The following is a 25,051-nucleotide window of genomic DNA, read 5'->3' as shown; positions in this document are numbered from 1 at the left end:
ATTATTTATTATAATACATAAAAGTTTATAAAGTTTCAGTGAGTCATGTGACAGAAATTACATCACTAAGCTCTGATCATAACCGATGACTTCACTAAGCACCGTTTATAAGGATATCATTTACAGGATATTCATGGCTGTTGTTTATTATAATAAAATATCTAAACATAGTGGCTTGACGTTAAGAACCCTTTCACATAATCTTTATATTTATCTTTGTATGCATGTGTTGACTCTCGTCTCTCCTGTTTTCTCCAGATTTAACAATTTGGGCATTGTACATGTCACCAAGAAGAGCCAGACTGAGATCTTGAAAGTAAAGATGAAGCGAAATATTTTAAGACACACAGGAAGAAACACGCTCACAGGTATGGTTTCCAGCTGCTGAAGCAGGGGTGTGGATGCCTTCTGTCTGTACAAACCACAGAACAGTGGTGTCTAGTTAAATAAACAACAGCTTATTTATCAGATGTATACTATAGTTCTGCCCATGGCTGCTTCGCATACAGCTGTCGTGTAGTTCAGAAAAAGTTGTTGTACCGTATTAGCCAGTTGCAGGGCAAAAAAATAACAAAAAGGTGGTATAAAGATGATACCGTTATTGGCTAACTAAGAAATCTCTATGTGAGGTGTTAACAACATCATATACATGGGGACATGCAAGGGACAGGCAGATAAGGTACAAGATCATGTGGATTAAAGTGTCTGAATATAAATTAGGGCTAAATTCATGGAGTGTGAAATAAAAGGATTTCCATATGAGCAGTTAGTCTAGTGTCCCAACAACTGTTTGTGTTTCTGACTTGGTGCAGGCAGTTCTTAATCCTCATAATTATCCATAAATCCAAGGCCCAGGTTCAGTCCCTTCTACAGAGAGTTGAAAGTTTTCATTAATTTGTATTCCCATACTTTCCTAATTCCCCCAAAATCCTAGATCATGTGTGGAAATGGTTTCCTACTGGTGTGTCCAATGTTTTATTGGTTATGGTGAAGCAGTGGTGTGTATTTCTCTTTCTCAGATAGAGAAAGGGTTTTCATCTGTTAGGACAACCCCAATGCAATTTCCTTATGGAGCAGGCTTCCTTACACTCATATTTTCTAGTGACTCTTTAAAACCCCCAAAAAGTGCTGACCAAATACCATATCCACACAGCAATTATTCTTTTACGTGCTTATGGGAAATATGGGAAATCCCCTGTTTTAAAATAGGACTTGCCTGAAGCACAAAATTGGTGATTTTCTAATGACTCAACACAAACTGTCTGACAGTCTCAAAATAGTAAGTAATTTAAACATTCTTTAAGTGACTAAATGTAATTTTTTAAACTCTTCACGTTTTCTTTATCACAGAAGAGGAAGAACGAAAAATTGAGCAGGAAGTTAAAGAGTTGAAGAAATTTACAGATTTGAGCATTGTGAGACTCAGGTTTACTGCATACCTGCCCGACAGTAATGGAGCCTACACACTTCCCTTGCCATCAGTTATTTCAGATCCCATCCATGACAGCAGTAAGTGAGCTGTGTTTATTAGAATCTATATGTATTTCATGTAAATTTCATAGCTGCCCTCTCCCATGGATACAGCGCTGGCTGCTTTCCAGGGGCGTTTCGTAACCCAACTCCTCCTGAGGCAGCAGAATCAATGCCTACACCCTTCTTTCCACTGCACTTAACTTTTCTGTGCTCCACTAGAAGTGTAAGGGGATCGTATCACTAATGCAGAGAGTCCTCTTTGTGCAGACTTTGTGCCAATCTGTAGTACAGGGACGAGTTGTGACCATGGTGCTTTGCAACTTGCGTTGGATTCGGCACAAGAGACAAAGTACGGGTCGCACAAATCTCAAGGTATTTCCTCTGTGATTAATAAATGAGACATAATATTAGCCAGACATGTCAACTTCTGACTTTATACTCATGTATCCTATCACCTTTTCCAAGTAACTGTTTTTGTATGAAATTGTTTATAAGTAGTAGCAGATATGGTTTAGTAACTATATAGACAGATAGATCTATATTTATAGATCAGTCCTTGGTATTTATCTGTTTCCAAACATTACACATTTTTCAATAGGTCGATATTTTCATAACTGCAAAAATCTGATTCATTTGGAAAAAATGGGCAGAGAATATGGATTTTTTTAAAATATTCGCAAATATATTAATATAAGTCAGAAGAACTGTACTGTCATAATTAACTTGTAGGAATTTCCCATGAAACATTTACTTTATGCAGGGGACAGATAGCTCTCTGCCTTGATAAAGGTCAAAAGTGTTTCAGTTTGATTGCTCCTAATTATTATTTATTATAAAGCAACAACATATTACCCGACACCGTACATAATAATTGACAGGCAAATTGAGAAGGAAAGAGGGCCCAGCCTACAAGGACTTACAATCTATATGGTTAACCTTTCATTAGCCATTATTTTGAAGCTGTGCTGGGTACATGGCTATGCAGGATGGCAGGGGCACTGATCTGTGAGGAGGGGGGCTGACTTACATTAAACATTATTTCTACATTGTACAGGTATGGGATCAGTTATTTGGAAACCTGTTATCCAGAAAGCTCCGAATTGCAGAAAGGCCATCTACAATATACTCTGTTTTTATGTCATAATCCAAATGTTTAAAACTTTTTTCTTTTTTACTCTGTAATAATAAAACAGTACCTTGTGGGTATGGGATCCGTTATCTGGAAACCCGTTGACCAGAACGTTCTGAATTATGGATTGAACATTTCCCATAGATTCTATTATTATCAAATAATCCAGATATTTAAAATTGATTTCCTTTTTCTCTGTAATAATAAAATAGTACCTTGTACTTGATCCAAACTAAGATATAATTAATCCTTATTGGAGGCAAAACCAGCCCATTGGGTTTATTTAATGTTGACATGATTTTCTAGTAGACTTAAGGTATGAAGAACGAAATTACGGAAAGATCAGTTATCAGGAAAGCCCCAGGTCCCATGCATTCTCGATAAAAGATTCCATACCTGTACATTTTTTACAAAGCAGAATGAAAAAAAAAAAACAGACTTCAAAAATTTCAGTCTGAAACCAATGACGTCTAAAGAGTAGATACCGCAATACAGCCGCTCTGGGTTATTGCTGCTGTCAGACGGAAACCAAGAATTATAATATGGGGAAAACCAAAAATCTTGGCTTCAAATGCAAAGAGCAACATGGTTAAAGATTACCCCACCAACTAGATAAAGATTACACATTTCTTCCTGTTCCTTTTATTTCTGAACAAATAATTACAGTGTTCACTCATGCCCAGCCTTCCCACAGAATAATATATGGCAGTGCACTTACAGAATGAACAAATGATGTACTGGCATTTGTTGAATCAAATGAGATCTTTCCCCTTAAAACACTCACATACAGTATGCTGTGCAGAGAGTCCACTTTATTCCCAAATATACAGCAGCAGAGCAGAAAGGACATTTGTACTGGGGCACCGGCATCCAAAAAGTAATTGCTAGCAACTCACTCACCATAGAAGACTGGTTGGAAGCTGGCTGGCTACAGGTCTGATATCCCTGATCTTTTATTATCCATTACACAAACTGGCTAGCCGTTTCCAAATATTTGCATGCTTGTATTAATGTATATTAGGGATGCTCCGAATCCAGGATTCGGCCTTTTTCAGCAGGATTAGGATTCGGCCAAATCCTTCTGCCTGGCCGAACCAAATCCGAATTCTAAATTGCATATGGAAATTAGAGGCGGGGAGGGAAATTGTGTGACTTTTTGTCACAAAACAATGAAGTAAAAAAATTTCCCCTTCCCACCCATATGCAAATTAGAATTTGGTTCCGTATTCGACCAAATTGCTTGCAAAGGATTCGGGGGTTCGGACGAATCCAAAATAGTGGATTTGGTGCATCTGAAATTGAGTCTTCACTTGGACCTTGGTAATCCTGGGACACCAAGCAGCCAGTGGCTACAGCGCTAGTCGACCTTGATAGACAAAAGGTTTTTGGGAATGTATTTTGGGAATGTATATGCATAAGTAAGAGCAATAATGTGAATTTTGCAGGGTAGTACTCCAAATTCAGACTGTATTTTAATTGTGCATATTGCAAGAACTGCTTAAGGGTGGAATCATTTTGTCCATTTCTGTTGAAGCATCAGTCATTGTCTGGTACAGCCAAGGTTAAAGCTTTGTAAGTAAAGGGACTATTAACTTATATACTTATAACTTGTTTATTGATTTGTAGTGCTTAAGGGGTTTCCCAAAGAAAGATTCTTAGCTACCTGAATTTTTACAAACACCCACATACCACAGGAAATAGCAACCACGTTCTGCTTTTAAATATCTGAAACCTTTATCACCCTGTGTAGAGGCTTTCATTTAGTGCAGCACTTTTGCTGACAATGAATTGATGTTTTGTAAATATTGGTTGTATATGTGAAGTAAAAATTACTTTGTGTACATCTTGCATAACTTGCATAATAGAAATGATGTGTGAGATTCTGTTAGCAATCAGCTTCCCATTCACTCATCAGAAATGGATGAACCGTAGCAAAGGCAAAACACATCTGCTGATGTGGGTCTTGTCAGCACTCTGGGCATAGACAGAGAGTGATCATTGTGTTTGGGGAGAGTAATTAATGACAGTATGCCAGGGCCAAGTTAATGTATAATACCCCAGAATGCATAGCAGGATAAATGGGCATACAGATGGGGAGAGGGATGCAAAATAATTTATATTATCATTTTGGTTTGACAGCAGCTTATAGGGTTTCTATGAAAACAGAGATTTAAAAGAAAATTGGTACTGTTGTGAAAGAGAAATAATTTGGGAATGAATATATTGGCACCTTGTGGTGGTATTTGGAACTACAACACTGAATGTAAACTTGTTGGGAAAAAATGAGTACAGATAAATTCTCAGTTTAAAGTTAAAGGAACACAAGTCCCAATACAATGTTTCTTGAAATATGACGTTTAGTAAATATTTGTCCTCATATCGTGCAGACCTGTGCAGTCACCCAGTGCCCCATAACTCCTACTAAATATTTTGAGCTGCAAAATAAAGCTGAGGCACAAACGCAATAATTTCAACCAAGGGAATCAAATGTGTTATTTGCTACTCGGATAATGGGACTTTTTGCAGGCTCTTCTGACCAAACTGTTCTTATTCTGCCTTTCTACGTCCTGGATATGTATTATTTTATTTTTCTTTACAGAATCTCCAGGGGCATCAAACCTGCGCATTTCGCGAATGGATAAAACTGCAGGCTCGGTTAAAGGAGGCGATGAAGTGTATTTGCTCTGTGATAAGGTTCAAAAAGGTAAATCGTCAACTGTAGCCCTATAATCATTCTTTACACTGTTGGAACTTCAAAGAACCCACACATGCTTTGTGATGTGGAAGCTGGGTTAATGTGACAAACACATACTTAGGTTTTATTCAGTGATCACATTTCTTTCTAATATTTGGAATTAGACTTATACAATTATTTGAAATAAGCAGTAGATCTGTACAAACAAATACAGCAAGCAGTTTAAGGTAGGGCTTTTTTAGCCTTTACTTCTCTCCAAATTTGTTTAAAGCATATTTTTTTTTTTTTGCTTTTTAAAATTGCTGAAGATCTAGGCAAATTCAAAAATGGATAACAATATTTTTATTTAGAATCAAAGCAAAATATTGATAGGAACTCTTGATATCTCTGACATACACATGGGTTCAGTTATAGGAATTCATTGCTTATAACCATAAGTGACATAAACAGTTGCTGCCAAAAAATGACAGGATAGGACAGGATAATTATTAGTTGTACCTGCATTCATTTGCGGAAGAGTGCAAATGGATATTACTGTTGGATATTATACATGAAGGCACTCCAGTGCCACTCTCCCAAATGACGTAACACTAATAAATATTAACATGACCTTAACTTAAAATCAAAACAAATTTGTTTACAGTTTACCGGAGGTGGTAATGAGAATTATTGGTTACCACAGGCAAAGTGGGTTCAGTTAACTCTTGCAGGACCAAATCCCAGTATACACAGCTGCTAATAAGATTTCAGTGCACTGGTAGGCCATAGTGTTGTGGTCCCAGCCTTGTATATTGTGTTATCATGGTGCATACTGAATGTTATCACTTAACTGCCTTTACAAATGTATCCAGAGGACTACCATCTCAATTACTGACCACAGCTGCGAGTATGGGTGTCCGCAGAAGGGGGCAGTGGTTTGTAAATTTAATTTCCAACAACACAAATTGCCCACCCTTTTATTTACAAAATGATGTGGGAAGGGACTAAAAAGGCTTTGAACAGCAGTGCCAGTAATAAAGTTCATTGGTTGGCAGCAGCTTACCTGTAGCATTTGCAGGGGATTGGCTTAGTTATGGACATGCACTCAGTAGGGAGTGTTCATTGGCTGCAGGGCCGCCATCAGGGGGTCACAGGGGGGACAGTTGTCCCGGGCCCGCAGGATTTTGTTTCTAAGGGGGGGGGGGGCCATGCTTCACTTACTTGATTAGCCGGGCCCCCTGTCTTCAGCGTGCTGCCAGCTGCACAAAATAGGACTGAAAAACAGCTCTGTGCATGGAAGCTTTTCTCCTATTAAGATTTCCTGTACCCTCAATGGTTCTTTAAGAATAAGTCCCGGTAAATCTGCATTGGGATTGGACCCCCCTTTCTATTTTGTGCAGCTGGCAGCACCCTGAAGACAGGGGGGCCTGGCTACTCAAGTAAGTGAAGCATGGCCGCCCCCCCCCAGTCACAAAACCCTGGCAAGCATTTTTTTTTAAAAATTTGGGGGGATCTGGCCATTTTTTTTTTTTTACTTGCAGAGGTCCCCTGATCACCAATGGCTTTTTATAACTTGAGGGGGGGGGCCCAAACCATCATTTTTTTTACTTGCAGGGGGGGGGCCCTGATCACAATGGCTTTTTATAACTCGTGGGGGGGGGCAAAGGCCATTAATTTTTTTTATGGGGGGCCCTGGCACCACAGTTTGTTTTAACTTATAAGGGGGCCTGACCATCAATAGCTTTTTATAACTTGTGTGTGGGGGGTTACCTTTTTTGCACTGATGTTTATGTGGTATTTTAACTGTAGTGTGGAGTGGGCGGGATCTGGGGTGGGCGGGGCCCTGAAAATTTTGTTGTACGGACCCCCGTGATTCCTAATGGCGGCCCTGATTGGCTGTAACCGTGTTAGTGGGAGGGCTTAGGCTGGAGGAAGTGTGTTCCTGATTTGAATTATGTGAAAAGCAAGTTAATTAAAACTGAGTTTGCCACCTATGCTGAGTAAAGCACAGTAGCATTAAATGACAATAACCGTTGTAAATGTTATCATAAATGAAAATTAATTTAGCTAGGAATATATTAATTTATTATCATATCATGCATAATTAGGTTATCTCCTGCATTGTCATGAATAGGTTAATCTTCAGATTGGTTCTACCCATAAGTGTCCACAAATAGGGGCATGGGGAGGCACTCCTCCCTATGGATTTTTGCATATCTCACAGCTCACACTGCCTGCTGTCCCAGAGCACTGTTTAAATATGCCATGTTGTTCTGCTTGTCAGTACCCTGCTTCTAGCAAAAAAAAGAATTCAAGATGGTCATGCATTCCACTGTGGAATGCACAGCCATCTTGGATTTTTTACAAATACCAGGCAGAAAGCGAGAGACTAGCAGCGTGGGGAACAGCAGGAAAGATAAACTTTGGTGTTGGTATTTTTCCTGTACAAGTGTAGGTCTGGGAATGCTTTCAGTCTATCCATTTATGCATTCGTGTTACTGGATTGTCTGGAGTTAATGGGAGTGTTCATTGGCCATTTTTCTGGGATCTCACTTTCATGTTTGGAGTTAAAGCAGTGTTTACTGGCCATGAGAATGAGTGTGGTATTTAAGGGGCAGATTTATCAAGGGTCGAATTGAAAACTGCCAAATTGGACTAGGGAGTTATTCAAATTCGAATTTGATTTTCCAGATTTATCATACTCTGGCCCTTTAAGAATTTAAACTATTAACTAATTAATTAAACTATTCGCCGCCTAAAACCTGCCTAATTGATGTTTGAGTCAATGGGAGAGGTCCTGGGATCAATTTGGAGCTAATTGCAGCCTTCCTGACATTCAAGTTTTTTTCGGAGAAAAAACTCGAATCAAATTCGAATCGAATTTGATTCGAGTTTTCGGGTCGATTCAATTCATGAGTTTTAAAAATTCGATTTTATTAATAAATTTGATTGGTTGAATTTCGAATTGGAGGGAGTTTTTAAAAACTCACATGAATTCGAAATTCAATCTTTGATGTGTTCACACAGTGCACATAGCCAAAAATTTTCGCAGCACTGCACGTGGCAGATTTTCATGGTTTATACTATCTAATTAAATAGCCCAACCAGTTATAGAAATATGTAAGCTATGAGTGAATGTGTGGGCTTTGCCAATAAATTGATTTCCTGCAAACTTGGCACCTAGTTATTGTATACAAGCTGTGAGTTATTAATAAGCATCCTTTGTGCACAAATATATATATGAATATTCCTTTATTATTTGTAGATGACATAGAAGTGCGGTTTTATGAAGATGATGACAATGGGTGGATGGCCTTTGGGGACTTTGCTCCAACAGATGTTCATAAGCAGGTATTGTACTTCAGCTGGGCAGTCTCTGCGCTGGCTGTACTGTAATATTTATGGGGGATGCCAAATGTAGACATGCACATTCAGCACGCTCTGGTGCATGTAGAAATTTGTTTTGTGACATTTGTCAAATTACATATTAAAATGTATTAAAAGGGTTTTAAACATTCAAATTAACTTTTTTATGTAGAGAGTGATATTCTGAGACAATTTGCAATTGGCTTTCATTTTTTATTATGTGTGTTTCGTGAACTATTTAGCTTTTTATTCAGCAGCTCTCCAGTTTCAGCAATCTGGTTGCAAGGGTTCAAATTACCCTAGCGACCATGCATTGATTTGAATAAGAAAATGGAATATGAATAGGAGAGGCCTGAATAGAGAGATAAGTAATAAAAAGTAGAAATAACAATAAATTTGTAGCCTTTCAGAGCATTTGTTTTTTTAGATGGGGTCAGTGACTCCCATTTGAAAGATGGAAAGAGTCAAAAGTAGAAGGCCAATAATTCCAAAAAATTGCTTAGAACTGGCCATTCTATTACATACTAAAAGTTTACATAACCACCCCTTTAAATTATTATTATTAATAAAATGTATTTATATAGCGCCAACATATTTCGAATCGCTTAGTTTGATGGAAAACTCACATACAGGTATGTGAACTTATCACTTTCCTAGAGATATTAACTCTACATTTGCAAAGGGTTTAGATGCAAATGTTTAAATTTCACATTAATGGTTTGATGTAATTGCCAGACTAGTAATTGCCAATTATTTTTAAACCATATTTAGGCAAAATGATCAACTACAGTGGTAATGCAGTGGTAAACTAGGTAATGCAAATGTATATATATTACATATTATAAAATATATATATATATATATATATATATATATATATATATATATATACATATATACATATATATATATATATATATATATATATATATACATACATACATACATACATACACACATATATATATATATATATATATATATATATATATATATATATATATATATATATATATATATATATATATATATATATATATATATATATATATATATATATATATATATATATATATATTGCCACTATGTTGATCAGTCATTTTGTTTCCCTTACTACTCTTTTAGTATGCAATAGTTTTCCGGACCCCACCATACCGCATGCAGAAGATTGATCGGCCAGTAACTGTGTTTTTACAGTTAAAACGCAAAAAGGGAGGTGATGTCAGTGATTCCAAACAGTTCACCTACTATCCCCTCGAGCAAGGTAGAGTCCAATTGTTTTGTCATTAATGGAACTTGATAATGTGCTACTAGGTAATAAAATAGGTAAATAAACCTATTTATCATGCTGTGTAAAACATTGGAGAAAACAATTGCTGGTGATGTTGCCCACAGCAACCAATCCAATCTTTCCTTTTGTTTTCTAACTTGTATTTCCAAATCCAAATGATCATTGGATGCTATGTGCAATATCATTGGTGATGATTTTCTCCAGTGTTTACAAAACATGATAAATATGGCCCAAAATGCAACAGAAATATTTTAAATTTCCTTTTCTGAGCATTTAAATTATTATACAGTATAACCACACTTTTACAGTGGATCAGAAAAAATGGTGCAAACTCAAGGAAACTGAAAAATCAGGGATTGGAGTTCAAGCAATTAAGGGGGTTATTTATTAAAGGTTGAGTTTTAGTGGTATGTGAGGTTTTTTGTACCTCGAATGAACTCACAACTAAAATGTTTTCTGATTTAAGAAAAAACTTGAATGTGAAAAACTGAAATTGCTCGAATGAATTGAGTTTTCGAGCAAAACCCACCAAAAAAACCCTGAACATCATGAAGACTACAAACATCTTTAAATAGTTCAAGGGATCTCCGCCATTGACTTCTACGTGACCTTGACAGGTGTATTTTTGGATTCATGCTATTTACAGGATGTGGGTATAATAAATCTTGAAAAATTTGAGGGCTTTTTTGAATTCGAGTTTTGACTGAAAAATACCCTCGAAAACATTTTTGGGTAAAAATCAACTCGACCTTTGATAAATAACACCCTTAAAGTTTGCATCTGTTTAACTACACATACAGTTAAACCATTTCTTGGCAACATGTCCTATTTTATAATACGTTATAATACGTTTTCTGTAATAAGAGCCTTATTCTGTAAGTAGAGAGCCTTATTATCTCAGATATGTACAACACTGGTTCAGTTTTTGGTAGTACCAGTCCTTTACTGTGAACACTAAGAAACTCATTTTGCAAGACCACTGAAAAAGTCAGATGCAAGACCTGCCTCAAAAAATATGTGTCTGTCCATAGGGGTTGTTAGATAACTGACAGATATCTTAATTTATCTGACAATAACATTTACAGAAGACAATCAAATATTATATGGAAATCAGAACATCATATAAGATTTAAGATCCTAAAAAAGTACTCATTAGACTGCAATGGAATTGCTGGAACAGCAAAAAATGGTGGTTTAAATGCAGGAACAAAAATGCAGGTCTTATTGTATATTGTTGAATATGGTATGAGATGTTACTCCAAAAACTGCACATTAAAAAGTAACTGGGAACTTAAAAATGTCTTTATGTAACGGTTTGTATTAGACAAGTTATAGTGACTAAGCCTAATCCGTCACATTTTCTAGATAAAGAAGAAGTGGACAGAAAGCGAAGGAAAGATCTCCCAACTTTCAATAACCATTTCTTTGGTGGTGGATCTCCCATGGGTGGTGCTGGAGGAGGTTCTTCTTTTAGCCAAGGAGGAGGTAGGTTTTTCGCAAATAGCTGTAAATTGCAATATTTAATACGTCTGCCACCATCATAGTGCGGGGAGCGATAGTAAGTGTAAAAATTTACAGGGAATAGAGTGTTCCCTGGAAATGTAAATTATTGACATTGTATTGGTTTTAACTAGACAGTACATAATAAGGTGAATCTTTGAGTGAGACAGGGAAAGATTGAGAAAAAAAAACAATTAAGTGAAGCATCAACATACAAACTAAAAGAAGAGGAGTGAAATAGACATAAGGAATAGAAGACATCAAATGCTTGTCATGTCTGCTGTTTTTGTAACAGTTATTATAAGGATTCCTTAATTGCAATGTATTCCTAAAGGTCTTCTTTTCTAAAATCACCAGGAAGCAATATAAACTATCCATACACTGGAATGCAATCTGCTTTCTACATGAGCTCACCTGCTGGTGGAGGCTACAATAGTAGTGGACATATGATGAAGCATTGCTCAGTAACAAAACCTTCTGAGAAAAACCAGGAGCCATCTATAAGCATCAAGAAAGAGGGGGGTGCAGCATCTGCATGTTCCAAACCAGAGAGCTCTACATCTGCACAGAAAGAAAGCCAGTGCCATATGATTATGCATCAAGGTTAGTAGAATGCACACCTATAGACATACGTGACAAAGCATTTGTTACATGGACCACTTCTGCTCTGCAACCAGTGTTTAATGAATGATCCATTATTAAATAATGGGTAGTAGTTACGATCCACTCGGCTGCCTTGCCTGGGGTATATAGCACGCCAGTTTAACTGGATATAGTACTCATACATAACTGAACTTAAAGGGGTAGTCCAACTTAAAATAAATGTTTAGTATGATAAGGATATATTTTAATTTTTATTTTGTAATTTTTGGGCTGTTAACATTATTGACATTTTTATACATCATTGTAGTTTGCAGTTACTCTAAAAATCAGTCAGTGGTTTAACAGGCAGGCTGGAGAATAAACAGAAGTGGGTCCAAATAAAAAGCTAAGCAAAATAAACAATGTCCTGTTCCCATGGATACCATGTTAATGCAATACACTTAGACATTTGTTAAGTCGCAAACTTTACGGTCCATCTGATCTGTTTTTTTACTCATTTGCAGCAAACCTCTGCAATATGAGGATGCTTTCCCTCACTCAGCGCACCTCCAGGGCCTTGTTGGATTACGCAACCACTGCCGACCCTCGCATGCTGTTAGCTGTCCAAAGGCATTTAACAGCGACACAAGATGAAAACGGAGACACGTAAGAAATGTGGTTCCTTGTTTCATGGCTGATTTAAAGAGACAGGTTACCTGAGAATACCCTGCTTAGATATCTTTACTTTGCTTGCTGCACTTGTCCCTAAGAGGATTGCAGCAATTACAAACATGCCTTGAGTCAAAAGTAACACTCTGTGAAGACACAGTTCACCACTGTTTACTGACGGTGATCATGTAAATTACATTTTAAGGGAGTTATTTATCAAAGGTTGAATCTTAAGAACTCAAATGAACTGACAACTCGAATGGTTTCTTATTTAAGAAAAAACGACAACGGAAAAAACTTGATTCTGAGTTTCATTTGCAAAGCTCAAAAACTAAAATTAATTGAGTTTTCAATGGGGAAAAACTTGAATCGCTCAAAGTTTTTGGCCAAAACCTTTTGACAAAAAACTCGAACATCATGCAGGTTGTAAATATCTTCAAATGGTTCAAGAGATGTCTGCCATTGACTCCTACATGACCTTGACAGGTTTAAGATCTCAGTTCGAGTTATTTCCATGGTCTAAAATTCTATTTTATTTTAACCCGAAAATGTGAGTTTTGAACAACAAAAAAAAAACACCTTGAAAACTCATGGAAAACACAACTCGAACCATAATAAATAACCTCCTAAGCTTCTATGCTAGAGTTAGAGCTTCTTGCTTTTGGTTAGACTTCACTTGTGCCCATGTACTCATTCTTATGATTAAAACAATAATTCATTTCTTTTCTTCTTCAGGCCACTACATCTTGCAGTCATTCACGGACAGGCTTCTGTCATCGAGCAGCTGGTGCAAATAATTTTGAGCATCCCAAATCCACAAATTCTTAACATGAGTAATCACCTTCAACAGGTACTGGACTTCCTGTTCTTGTATGCCTCACCCATATGTTCAGCTAGTACAAAACCAACAAAAAATGGGCTTGTGTTGAGTACTATAGAATGGGTTATTATTAAAAAATACGTGTTTGCTGATTTGACTGTGTCACAATATCTACGTCAGTCCTGCCACATAAACAGCAAGTGAGATTATTACTCTGGTTGCATGATAAATTGTGCTGGTGAAAAGTGATTTTTGCCAGTGTTATCTAGAATTACTTTCTTTATACATTACCTATTACCTTAAGACAAAATTATAATTATTTTTTTATTACTGGATATACTTGAAAACTTGTTTTTTCCAGTTGGATAAAAATGGGTGGTCGTGTTCAGGTAACGGTTTGCTATCCCTTTAAGACAAAGGTTTTTAAACTTTTGTGGACTCAAGGCCATCTTAGACTATATGATCTGACAGTGTGGTTATTTACAATGGAAACACTCAAAACTGAAAATAGGGCTAGGATACTTGTAGCCCCATCCATTGGTTTGGCTCCCCTTGGTTGCAACTTTGCAGTTTGACAACCTTTATTTAAGCCTATGTAAATATAAAACTGATGACTGTGCTCTTTAGGGTTTATATAGATATACATGCGTGTTTTAGTTTTCTAGGCTGTTTATTGCACTTTATAAGTGCAAGAAATGAAGTTCAAAGGCTCATTATATTTCACTGTAATGTCTGTCATGCACTCCTGAATCCCTTGTAAACACAATTGCTTTAGACTTTGAGTTCCGTGTTTTTCTTTGTGCTGTTATTAAAGGTCAGTGTTTGATTCCATCCATATGTTTTTCTTTACCATCTTTTACTTAGACTCCTCTGCACCTTGGGGTGATCACCAAACAATACAGTGTGGTGGCTTTCCTTCTGAAAGCAGGGGCAGATCCCACCATCCTTGACAGATATGGAAACTCAGTTTTGCACTTGGCTGTTCAGGCCGAGGATGACAAGATGCTTGGAGTCCTGCTGAAATATCCATCTGTAGGCAAAAGGAATCTGCTAGACATGCCAGATTACCATGGTGAGCATGACTGTTTTATTTATATTGTGTTCTGACCATAGGAATAGCTTAGCTGCACGGTGTTGTATTGAGTCTTGAAATTTAGCTTTCATTCAATTATTATACAAAACGCACATGTTGTGTAGCACTTTATAAAGATTATTCATCCTTGTGTCCCTGCCTCAGTGTAGCATACAGTAAAGTAAGTTTGACCAGGAGCTAATTTACCTTCTAGTATATTTTCAGGATGTGTAAGGAAACCTAGGCAGACATGGGGGCAAAGCATACAAACTCTTTGTAAACAAGTCAGAATCCGACACAGCATTCACTAGCCCAAAGCATTCCACTTGCAGTATTAATGAAGAGAACAATGAAACGGTTACACAATGTAAAAATATGTGACAAACAAAAAAATAAATGTTTAGTGGACACTATCATTGCCCACTATTAGTTCCCACTGACAGGGTAAGAGTGTTGATGTTGTATCTCAACAGCATGTTGCGGGCTACAAGGTGGAAAATGCGACTGTAAAGGAAATCGCTCTCAGAACCTTAAAACATTTATGATATTTTTGTCTTGTTTTCCTTATAAATAAAGAGAATTGAAATAGCGCAAAACAGTATTTGCTATGTTTGAATACTTACAGTTTCCATGGGTTTAAAATCAACTCAGAAGCTTTCTGCAATACAAATGCAATAGGTACATGGCATATTCATATTAATACTGGATGTCTCTACACAGGTTTATGCCCAGTTCACTGGTCAGTTAAAAGGAAAAATGAGAAATGTTTAGAGCTGTTGGTAAAAGCAGGAGCGAATGTCAATTCTGCAGAGAGGAAGAGTGGAAAATCCCCTCTCCATATTGCTGTTGAAATGGACAACTTAAATATGGCTATATTTTTGGTGAAAAAGGTAAGAGTCCCTCTAAACAATCACCTAAAGGGGTGGTTCATCTTTAAGTTAACTTTAAGTATGTTATATAATGGCTAATTCTAAGTAACATTTCATTTGGCCTTCATTTTTTTATTTTGTATTGTTTTTCAATTATTTGCCTTCTTCTTCTGACTCTTTCCAGCTTTTCAGATGGGGGTCACTGAGCCCATCTAAACAACAAATGCTCTGTACGGCTCTGTAAGGCTATACATGAATTGTCATTGCTATTTGCATCTTTCTATTCAGTCCATCTCCTATTCATATTCCAGTCTCTTATTTAAAATCAGTGTATGGTTGCTAGGGTAATCTGCTAGGGTAATCTGCAACCCGATGAAATTGCACAATAGAGTGCTGCTGGATAAAAAAGCTAAATAACTCAAAAACCACAAATAATTAAAAATGAAATCCAACTGCAAATTGTCTCAAAATATCACTCTCTACATCATATTTAAAGTTAATTTAAAGGTGAAGTATTTACACAGAGCACAACACTGTACTTTACACAGGATTTACACTCTGATCCTACTCTATTCTTTCTTTCCTTAGTTGCATGCTGACATCAATGCAAAGACCTATGGAGGAAACACACCCCTGCACCTTGCTGCTAGTCGTGGCTCTCCAGTGCTTACAAGGATGCTTGTCAATGAAGGTAACCGAGCAGATCTGCAGAATATTAACGCATGGCTAGCACAGAGTAGAAAGCTCAGTAAATTTAATTCAATTGATTACATTTTCTTAATTGTAGTTGTTGGAGATCAGATGATAAAAAAGGGAATCTCTTGTGACACAATGGAAATGTGATGCAAATGAAAAAGGTGTCCATTATTTTCAAGTGATAAGGGATATTCTCAGAAGTATGTTCTGTCTGTCGCCCCCATTGGCATATGGTTATTAAATTTGCCCTGTAACATTAACCCACAGTCCCTTCCAAAATGCTCCAGTATAGTCAATATTGTATATGAATGCTACATATTTTCTTCTCACACTGTAGGAGCCAATGTTCTTTCTGAGAACGATGAACCTGTAAATAAGTTACCATCCTGTAACAGTGATACTTCTGAGAGTGACTCTGATGTGCAAATGGACACAGATTCAGACCACCACGGGGACACTGATACAGACAGCAGCAATGCTGGGGACTCTGATTGTGAGCACAGAGCAGAGGAGATGCAGAGTAGGGAACAAAGAAACATCAGACCACATTGTGCTGTCAAGAGACGATACCCAGGTCACACTGCTCTAGACTTAACAAAAAGCCAGAAGGTGAGTTAAGCTTCCTTCCAGACTTATAGTATTTCATAATGGTAGTAGGGAGATGAGCTAGCACATGTGGGTAAATGAAGAAGAAAAGCTTGAGTAAAAGGTACAGGGTACCTGAACGAGCTCTTAGGATTGTATCATTTTACTGGATGCCTTGGTCAAAAGGCTAGAAAAATGTGTCCCTTGACTTACATGGGTAGTTGCTCTGAGGTTCATGAAGGTTGCCTGATATTGAAATATGGAATGTTATGCACACAAATACTATATACTTATGATAAACATGGTGTAGCATGTATGCAGTTGTTTTTCAGTTAGAGCAGTGAAACTATTCTCTGTTTCACTTTCTGGTCAGAAAACTTTTATCTTTAACCTTTTGCCAGATTGGACCCTGGTTTACAGCTTTACATGACTTGGTATATGGGCCACAACTGGTATTTCAGTTTGGTTCTAATTAGTAACATACACTGCCCTCCAGCTTCCTCCTCCAATCACAAGCCCTCTGTAAGTAAATGATGTAAAACTGGTATGCAAGCTCAGCAATATGAAACCAAAACAATTCAAAATAAAGAATCTCTGAACTTTAGCATGTGCCCTTCATATAAACCTATTATGAAGACTAATGAGTTGCTGCATATCTTCCTCAATAGCATAAATTAATACAACACTTTGTTTTTATTAGGTGCGAGATATTTTGTCTAAACACACATCTGGCAGCGCATCCTGGAAGCGGAAAGGACCAGAACCAGGTAGTGTATGACACACGATTCACTCTCATTTTCACACTTGCAGCAAATGGATTCTATTTTCACTGATCCATTTCACTTACACTTTTTATATTGAATCCTAGTAAACGTTCTGGCTCTGGAGACCAACACAGTACAGCGTCTCGAGAAGCTTTTAAACGAAGGTCAGACTGGGGCAGACTGGACAGAACTCGCCTCAAGGCTGAGACTGCAGAGTTTAGTGGAAACCTATAAGAACACTTCGTCCCCTACTGAGAGTGTCCTGCGCAGCTATGAAGTACGGAGTCAATTCACATCTTGCCATTTTAAAATAATTACTCTAACAGCTGTTATTCAGTACAAAATAAATCCACTTTGTTTCTTCTATAGCTTGCTGGTGGTAGTCTTAAAGAACTGATTAACACTCTCCAGTCAATGGGATTGAATGAAGGAGTAGAACTGCTGTGTAAATCAGAAGCCTATGCAAAACATCACAGTCCAGGTAATTCTTTAGGCTGCTCCACCCGTAGGACATTTTTTTCTTAGAGCTGTATTTAGAGGAAGGTTGATTTTATTTAAAACAACAGACTATGGTGCATGGGGTGTTTTGTCTGCTGCTACTATTCCGCCCGTTATAACTGAAGAAAAATAAATAAAAAGCGTCATACTGGATGCACATGGAGCAGTGACTGACAAAAACTATTGTTTAATCTCTGCTGGAAGGAAGTTGTCATAACACCTGTTTGCCATACACTAAGGCTGTTGGCCCACTGAGGGTCTTCAATGCTAAAACTGTCCCTGCTGCCTCCTATTCACTAAAATATCTAAATACTAAAAATACTGTTTCTTCTCTGTCTGAAAATGATTGCTAGTGCATCTTCTGGCTGAAAAGCTTTTGTCCTGACAGGCATTTCATTTTCAAGTGAACAGAAGGTAGCAGAGACAGATTTGGGCTCCTTTCATCTACACCCATTGATTTCTCAATAGCAGCTTTTTATGGTGGGAGGTGCACAGAGAGCAGAGAGTCTTCAAGGGGGGCTAATAAATGTCCCCTGCATGTCATGGGCAGGTATGTAATAAAATTAAAAAAATATTTATTTATGCCAGTTGAGAAACCCAATTGAATAAGCTCATGTCAACAACGGGGGGGGGGGGATTATTTCCCTTTACAAGAGAAGTAAAGCCTAACTAAAGAAGTAAGCTAGAAATGTACAATTATGTTTTAAGCTTCTGTATCAAAGGCAACCACAGCCTTTTAGCAGGGAAGATCTGTGCCTCCAAAGATGCCCCAGTAGCTCCCCATCTTCTTTTCTGCTGATTCAGTGCACATCCTCTGTGCTGCTGTCACTTACTGAGCTTAGGGACCCACTCACAATATACGGTACACATAAAATATAAATGTCACAATATATTGGAATTAATACAGATAATTACTACATGGCAGCACAGAAACCAGTACAATTAGCATCAGAATTTAATAATCAGCCCTGTAGCATCATCTTATATTACAGACCAACCTCATTTTCTGCTGGATAATTAGTGACGACCCCTAAGCTTATCTTCTCAACAGCTGCTCAGAGCCCACTGAGCATGTGAGTGTCACAGACACTTTCCAAGATGGTGACCCCCTGTGACAAGTTTGAAGTCCTGGATCATTGCTGCTATTGAGAAGCTGAAACTTCAGGCTGGTGCAATGAGTGCAGTATATAGAATATGACATGTTGGCCATATTTATATTTAGGGTTAAGCTCTCCTTTAAGGATGCAGTGACTAGTTGTTCCATAACATGATATCACGATTGATTTACATCTGTGATTTTATACTTAGAACTCCATTGACCCAATCATAAACTCTGAGAGATTTGCAGAAAATCCAAATTACCGGTAGCAGCGCATGAACTAAAACAAAAGATTTGCCATAGAAATACATGCTGGCATGATACACTTGTACTTCCATGCTGCCACCAGCACATATGTAGCCTCTGCTTTGTAGTAGTAATGCTTCTGTTTGCAACCACTCCATTAAACTTCCCACTGAGATATTTAGTGACTTCTTTGATAACAGTTCAGCTTGAAACTTAAACGGCATCGCTCTTCCTTTTAGGACTTGTCTTGCAGTTACACGAATAGCTTTCTTTCTTTATATACCTTTCAGCAATCCTGAAATGACCTACTGACAGTTTTATTTAGTGCATCTGCAGTGCTGTGAATCTGCTGGCAATAATCGGATTGCAGTTGTAGATCTGAGTCACCTGTAAAATGAGAACAAAGCCTGCCATATTGGCAGAGTAATCGCTCTTTCAGTCCTTTGTTTATATTTAATTATTTGAAGGAGAAGGAAAGGTTAAAACTAAGTAAGCTTTATCAGAAAGGTCTATATAAATACTCCAGTAAACTCTCAAAGTAATGCTGCTCTGAGTCCTCTGTCAAAAGAAACACCACATTTCTTTCCTTCTATTGTGTACACATGGGCTTCTGTATCAGACTTCCTGTTTTCATCTTAAACCTCTAGGGCTAGGGCTTGAGCATGCTCAGTTTGCTCCCCTCCCTGCTGTAATCTGAGCCCAGAGCTATGAGTGAGCAGGGAGAGACTCAGGCAGGAAGTGATGTCACACAAAGCTAATATGGCAGCTGCTATCCTAAACAGAGAGAGAGAGCTGTTTACTCAGGTATGGCAAAGCATTCTGCTGAATAAATATAGTACATGAGGTGTTCTCTGCTGTAGATGTCTTAAATTCTGCAGAATTAGAAATGATCTGCCAGTGGCATTCTCTAACAATAAACACATGACAAAATGGAAGTCATTGATCTTTTGTGTACAAACTGGGGCGTATCATAGATACTAAAATGGGAAGTGGCTGCCTGTGGTTTAGTGTTTTGACCTCATGGAAGGGTGTCACCAAGCAAATGTATATTGTTTTAATTTATTAACCATATCTGTTTCCGTAACTAACAGAGCAGCAGAGAAACAGTTTTCTGTTTAGGCTGAGCAGGGCTAAAAGGAGCAAAATAACCCTTCACATTTTCACAAGTTTTCCGAAAACATATGGTATTGGCATGCATCATACTACACACATAGCACTGCCTTTAAAGGGGTAGTTCACCTTTAAATTAAGTTTTAATATGACACAGAAAGCAATATTCTGAGACAATTTGCAATCGGTTTTCATGCACAAAATAAATAATGAAGACCAGCTGAAAAGTTGCTTAGAATTAGCCATTCTATAACATATTCAAAGTTAACCAAAAAGGCTCATTTTAGACCTTCTCGCCCTAACTGGAATGGTTTCTTTGCTTCACTGCCCTCCAAGTCCTTCAAAGTATTCATTATTTATTTTTTTATAGTTTTTGAATTATTTGTCTTTTTCTTCTGGCTCTTTCCAGCTTTCAAATGGGGGTCACTGCTCTGTAAAGCTACAAATGTATTGTTATTGCTACTTTTTATTACTAGCTTTTCTATTCAGGCCCCTCTCCTATTCATATTCGTCTCTTATTCAAATCAAAGTATGGTTGCTGGGGTCATTTGGAATCTAGTGCCCAGAATACTGAAATTGAAAGCTGGATAGCTGCTAAATAAAAAGCAAAATAACTCAAAAACCACAAATAATAGAAAGTGTCTTGGAATTTGTGTCTCTACGTCATACTAAAAGTTAATTTAAAGCTGAACAGCCAGGGTTGGACTGTGGGGTCCGGGGCCCATCGGGCTAATGCCCTAGGGCCCCCCTGCCGCACCGGTGTGTGCGCCGTATGTCTGCGGCGCTGCGTTTGTACACATGCGACCGACGCCTTGGTTGTGCGCATGCGCACACACAATTTTTTTCCCCGCAACCTCCGATAAAGGGGGTCACGGCATTAAGAGGCAGCTATGGGTACGGACCTGGGCTGGCGGGGCTCACCGGGTTTTTTCCCGGTGTCCCGCCGGCCCAGTCCGACACTGAAGATTAAAGCCTCTTATTTTATGTTTTATTGCAGTGCTACGCATGTAGCATGAGGTATATGCACACCTACAGTAACATACAGTAAACATCAGTAACATATACCACATAGATGGAGAATGTACTTCAATTCCAGTACAGTTAAACGTTGCCCATTGTCACACAGTTACCTTTTCTTACCAGCAGAGGCAAAGAACGACAGCGCTTATGAAAGTCAGTCTATGGAGGTGGATCAGTCGTCCGGAAATCTGATGGATGATTCTCAGAAAAAGACATTTTCTGCGGCAGAATTTTCCCCAAGCACAGAGGCAACTATTGGACAGTAAGCACCAATCACTGCGTGCTCTTTGGAGGAGAAAAGTGCCTGGATCTGTGACATCACCCTGCAGTCTGTTTCTAGCAGGTTTTAGCTGTAGTAATCATTTTCAGGAATAAGCAATAAACCTGTAAGAGAATATAGAGGTTTGATAACCTCATGAACATAGGGCTTATGTAAAAACAGAGCAAAATCTATTTTCACCCTTTGATAAATATGCCCCTTAAAGTCCAAGGAAACCTGGCGAATCTGCCTCTGGAAAACTCTTATTTTCACTACGCACTTCTGTATGAAAATGGATGCACTAATTTCTAACTTCTGGGTGGTTTTTCTTTTCCCAAGCAATATTTTTATTTTTTATAATTATTTTTCTGTGTGGTTCTGTCCATCTTATGTACTATTTAAATGTTTTATTTTTTATTACAAATAAATGAAATTTAGTCGGAATTTTGTGTTTATTGTACGTGTGTACCATAGATAGTTACTGCTTGTCCCACTCACAGAAAAATAAGAGCTTAAAGGGACTGTATACCCCCATGAGCGCAACCAATAGAGGAACATACTTTTCCCTGAAACAAAAAAGTGTTTTATTTATAGGCGTTGCAAAGTTTTAAGCACAAACTGTTTTCTTCCTTAGGGACAAACCTACAAAACATTGGAACATATATAAATAAAACACTTGTTAGAGAATACTGTAATTTTCCCTTTTATATTTCTCTTATGTTGCACCCGGAACAGTTGGCCTAAAGTTAAAGGGATCCTGTCATCGGAAAACATGTTTTTTTCTAAACACATCAGTTAATAGAGCTACTCCAGCAGAATTCTGCAGTGAAATCCATTTCTCAAAAGAGCAAACAGATTTTTTTATATTCGATTTTGAAATCTGACATGGGGCTAGACATTTTGTCAATTTCCCAGCTGCCCCTGGTCATGTGACTTGTGCCTGCACTTTAGGAGAGAAATACTTTCTGGCAGGCTGCTGTTTTTCCTTCTCAATGTAACTGAATGTGTCTCAGTGGGACATGGGTTTTTACTATCGAGTGTTGTTCTTAGATCTACCAGTCAGCTGTTATCTTGTGTTAGGGAGCTGTTATCTGGTTACCTTCCCATTGTTCTTTTGTTTGGCTGCTGGGGGGGAGGGAGGGGGTGATGTCACTCCAACTTGCAGTATAGCAGTAAAGAGTGATTGAAGTTTATCAGAGCACAAGTCACAAGACTTGGGGCAGCTGGGAAATTGACAATATGTCTAGCCCCATGTCAGATTTCAAAATTGAATATAAAAAAATCAGTTTGCTCTTTTGAGAAATGGATTTCAGTGCAGAATTTTTTCCCGTGACAGTATCCCCTTAAGGACAGTGCTCCTCTTTGTTCATATATATACATGAAATGGGTAAGGATATATATATATATATATATATATATATATATATATATATGTATGCAGAAAGGCGGCACTCACAGGGTTTTTAGTCAAAAATAAAAAGTTCTTTATTAATCTCAACGTTTCGATCCCCCACAGGGATCTTCGTCAGGAGTATACAAACTCTTCCTGACGAAGATCCCTGTGGGGGATCGAAACGTTGAGATTAATAAAGAACTTTTTATTTTTGACCAAAAACCCTGTGAGTGCCGCCTTTCTGCATACATATACATACCTAAACTCGGCAGGCACCCAGGTATGTACCGAAGTAAACGGTGTGCGCCTTTTGGTCTGTGAATATATATATATATATATATCCAGTGCCCAGTCCTAAGCTGGGCCTGTATGGAGCTGTAAGAACCACTGAGGGCAATATTTGCCAGATAGCTGAAATCTGGGGTTATTTATCAAAGTCTGAATTTATCTCAATATTTTCTGAAAAAAACTCCAACCAAATCTGCACAGGTTTTTTTGGGCTTATTTATTAATACACTTTCCTGAAAATTTTGTTTGCGGGAAAGAAATCTTGAAAAATCCGGGTTTTTTTTATTTTTCATCTGTTTTTTTTAGATTTTTTTTGCCCAAAAACTCAGAATTTTGCCAAAAACCCAGCGCACATCAATAAATCATTGGGACTTCTCCCATTGACTTATATGCAACCTCGACAGGTCTGAGATGCCGGATTTTCTGATTCCGACTTTTCCGTCCTTGGGGTCTTATAAATTCTGAAAAATTTGTGATTTTTAAAAAAAAATCATGACGTTTTCGTGATTTTTGCATTCGGAGTTTAGTAAATAGAATCCACTTTGGAATCCACAAAGCTGCTTTATTTGGGGTAGATGGACAAATGTAACAGTGGATGTATAAGTGCTGCAGGTCAAAAAGATATTTCTTTTCCTAACCTCTGAGTAGCTCCTCACTCATGGAAACCAGGAACACGAGGATTATGGCAGGAACTGACATCACACACGAGGAAGGAATAGGAGGAGAGTTTACAAACAAGGAAATACAGAGCCTGCCGTACAGCTTTGGTCATTAGGTGGCAGCATAATAATGGGTAAGCTTATAAGCATTAAACATAATAAACTTTAACCCATTATAGCAAATAAAGAGTGCAGCCAAAGACAGAGCAATGTGATACACAGGGGCAAAGGCACTGGCTCAATACAGCGCATGCACCATACAGAAACAGGAAGAAGAGAGCTAAAAAAAATAAAGTAACTTTTTAAACCCCAAAGTACATGATTTTTCACAATAATGCACAATTTTTGGACAAAAGTAAACCATTTTTATCCAAATAAAAACGATTTAAAAAGACCATACTATACACCCTGCTCTCCTAAATGGCTGCTGCTTTGCACTACATTCAATTGGCCAGAGGACAAGAAATCTGAATGAAGCCATCTCAGGCTGTTAAGTGTTTAATTATGACACTCCCTTCCCACAGATTTAGAAATAATAGCAATACAACAGTGCAATGAATATCTCAGGGGTTGTTCATCTTTAAATTAACTTTTAGTATGATGTAGATGATATCCTGAGACAAATTGCAATTGCTTTCAACTTTTTATTATTTGTGTTTGTTGAATTATTTAGCTTTTTATTCAGCAGCTCTCCAGTTTGCAATTTCAGCTAGGGTCATGTTTACCTTAGCAACCAGGCACTTGTTTAAATCAGAGACTGGAATATGAATAGAAGGAGGACTGAATAGAAACATGAGTAATTAAAAGTAACAATAATAATACAATTACAAGCTCACAGAGCAAGGGTTTCTGACTTTTGGAATCAGTGACCCCCATTTGAAAGCTAGAAAGATGTAGAAGTGGAAGGCAAATCATTTGAAATTTATAAACAATGAAGACCAATTGCAAAATTGCTAGCAATAGGACCTTCTATTACATAAAAGTTTACT

At 37.7% G+C, this 25,051-nt stretch overlaps 1 protein-coding gene across 2 annotated transcripts in view; it reads left to right on the top strand.

Annotated features, from left to right (window-relative positions):
* The window catches only part of nfkb2.L (nuclear factor of kappa light polypeptide gene enhancer in B-cells 2 L homeolog), a 33,689-nt gene extending 11,523 nt beyond the window's left edge, over positions 1-22,166 (top strand). Inside the window, exons 6-22 of one of the 2 annotated variants that reach the window (XM_018225407.2) lie at positions 259-368; positions 1,351-1,509; positions 5,202-5,306; positions 8,542-8,627; positions 9,768-9,906; positions 11,299-11,418; positions 11,791-12,036; positions 12,540-12,681; positions 13,420-13,534; positions 14,369-14,576; positions 15,297-15,466; positions 16,034-16,136; positions 16,479-16,750; positions 17,427-17,493; positions 17,595-17,767; positions 17,860-17,971; positions 21,590-22,166. In XM_018225407.2, coding sequence (XP_018080896.1) covers positions 259-368; positions 1,351-1,509; positions 5,202-5,306; positions 8,542-8,627; positions 9,768-9,906; positions 11,299-11,418; positions 11,791-12,036; positions 12,540-12,681; positions 13,420-13,534; positions 14,369-14,576; positions 15,297-15,466; positions 16,034-16,136; positions 16,479-16,750; positions 17,427-17,493; positions 17,595-17,767; positions 17,860-17,971; positions 21,590-21,729 — 2,467 coding nt within the window. In that variant the 3' untranslated portion in view covers positions 21,730-22,166. Of the gene's footprint in view, positions 1-258; positions 369-1,350; positions 1,510-5,201; positions 5,307-8,541; positions 8,628-9,767; positions 9,907-11,298; positions 11,419-11,790; positions 12,037-12,539; positions 12,682-13,419; positions 13,535-14,368; positions 14,577-15,296; positions 15,467-16,033; positions 16,137-16,478; positions 16,751-17,426; positions 17,494-17,594; positions 17,768-17,859; positions 17,972-21,586 lie in introns of both variants that reach the window. The other variant, XM_018225406.2, reaches the window with a different exon arrangement.
* The last annotated feature ends 2,885 nt before the right edge of the window (positions 22,167-25,051 follow it).

This window comes from Xenopus laevis, chromosome 7L, assembly GCF_017654675.1.
Source record: "Xenopus laevis strain J_2021 chromosome 7L, Xenopus_laevis_v10.1, whole genome shotgun sequence".
NCBI lineage: Eukaryota > Metazoa > Chordata > Amphibia > Anura > Pipidae > Xenopus > Xenopus laevis.
The sequence above is the reverse complement of the archived record's forward strand: the minus strand, read 5'-3'. Positions and strand labels throughout refer to the sequence as shown.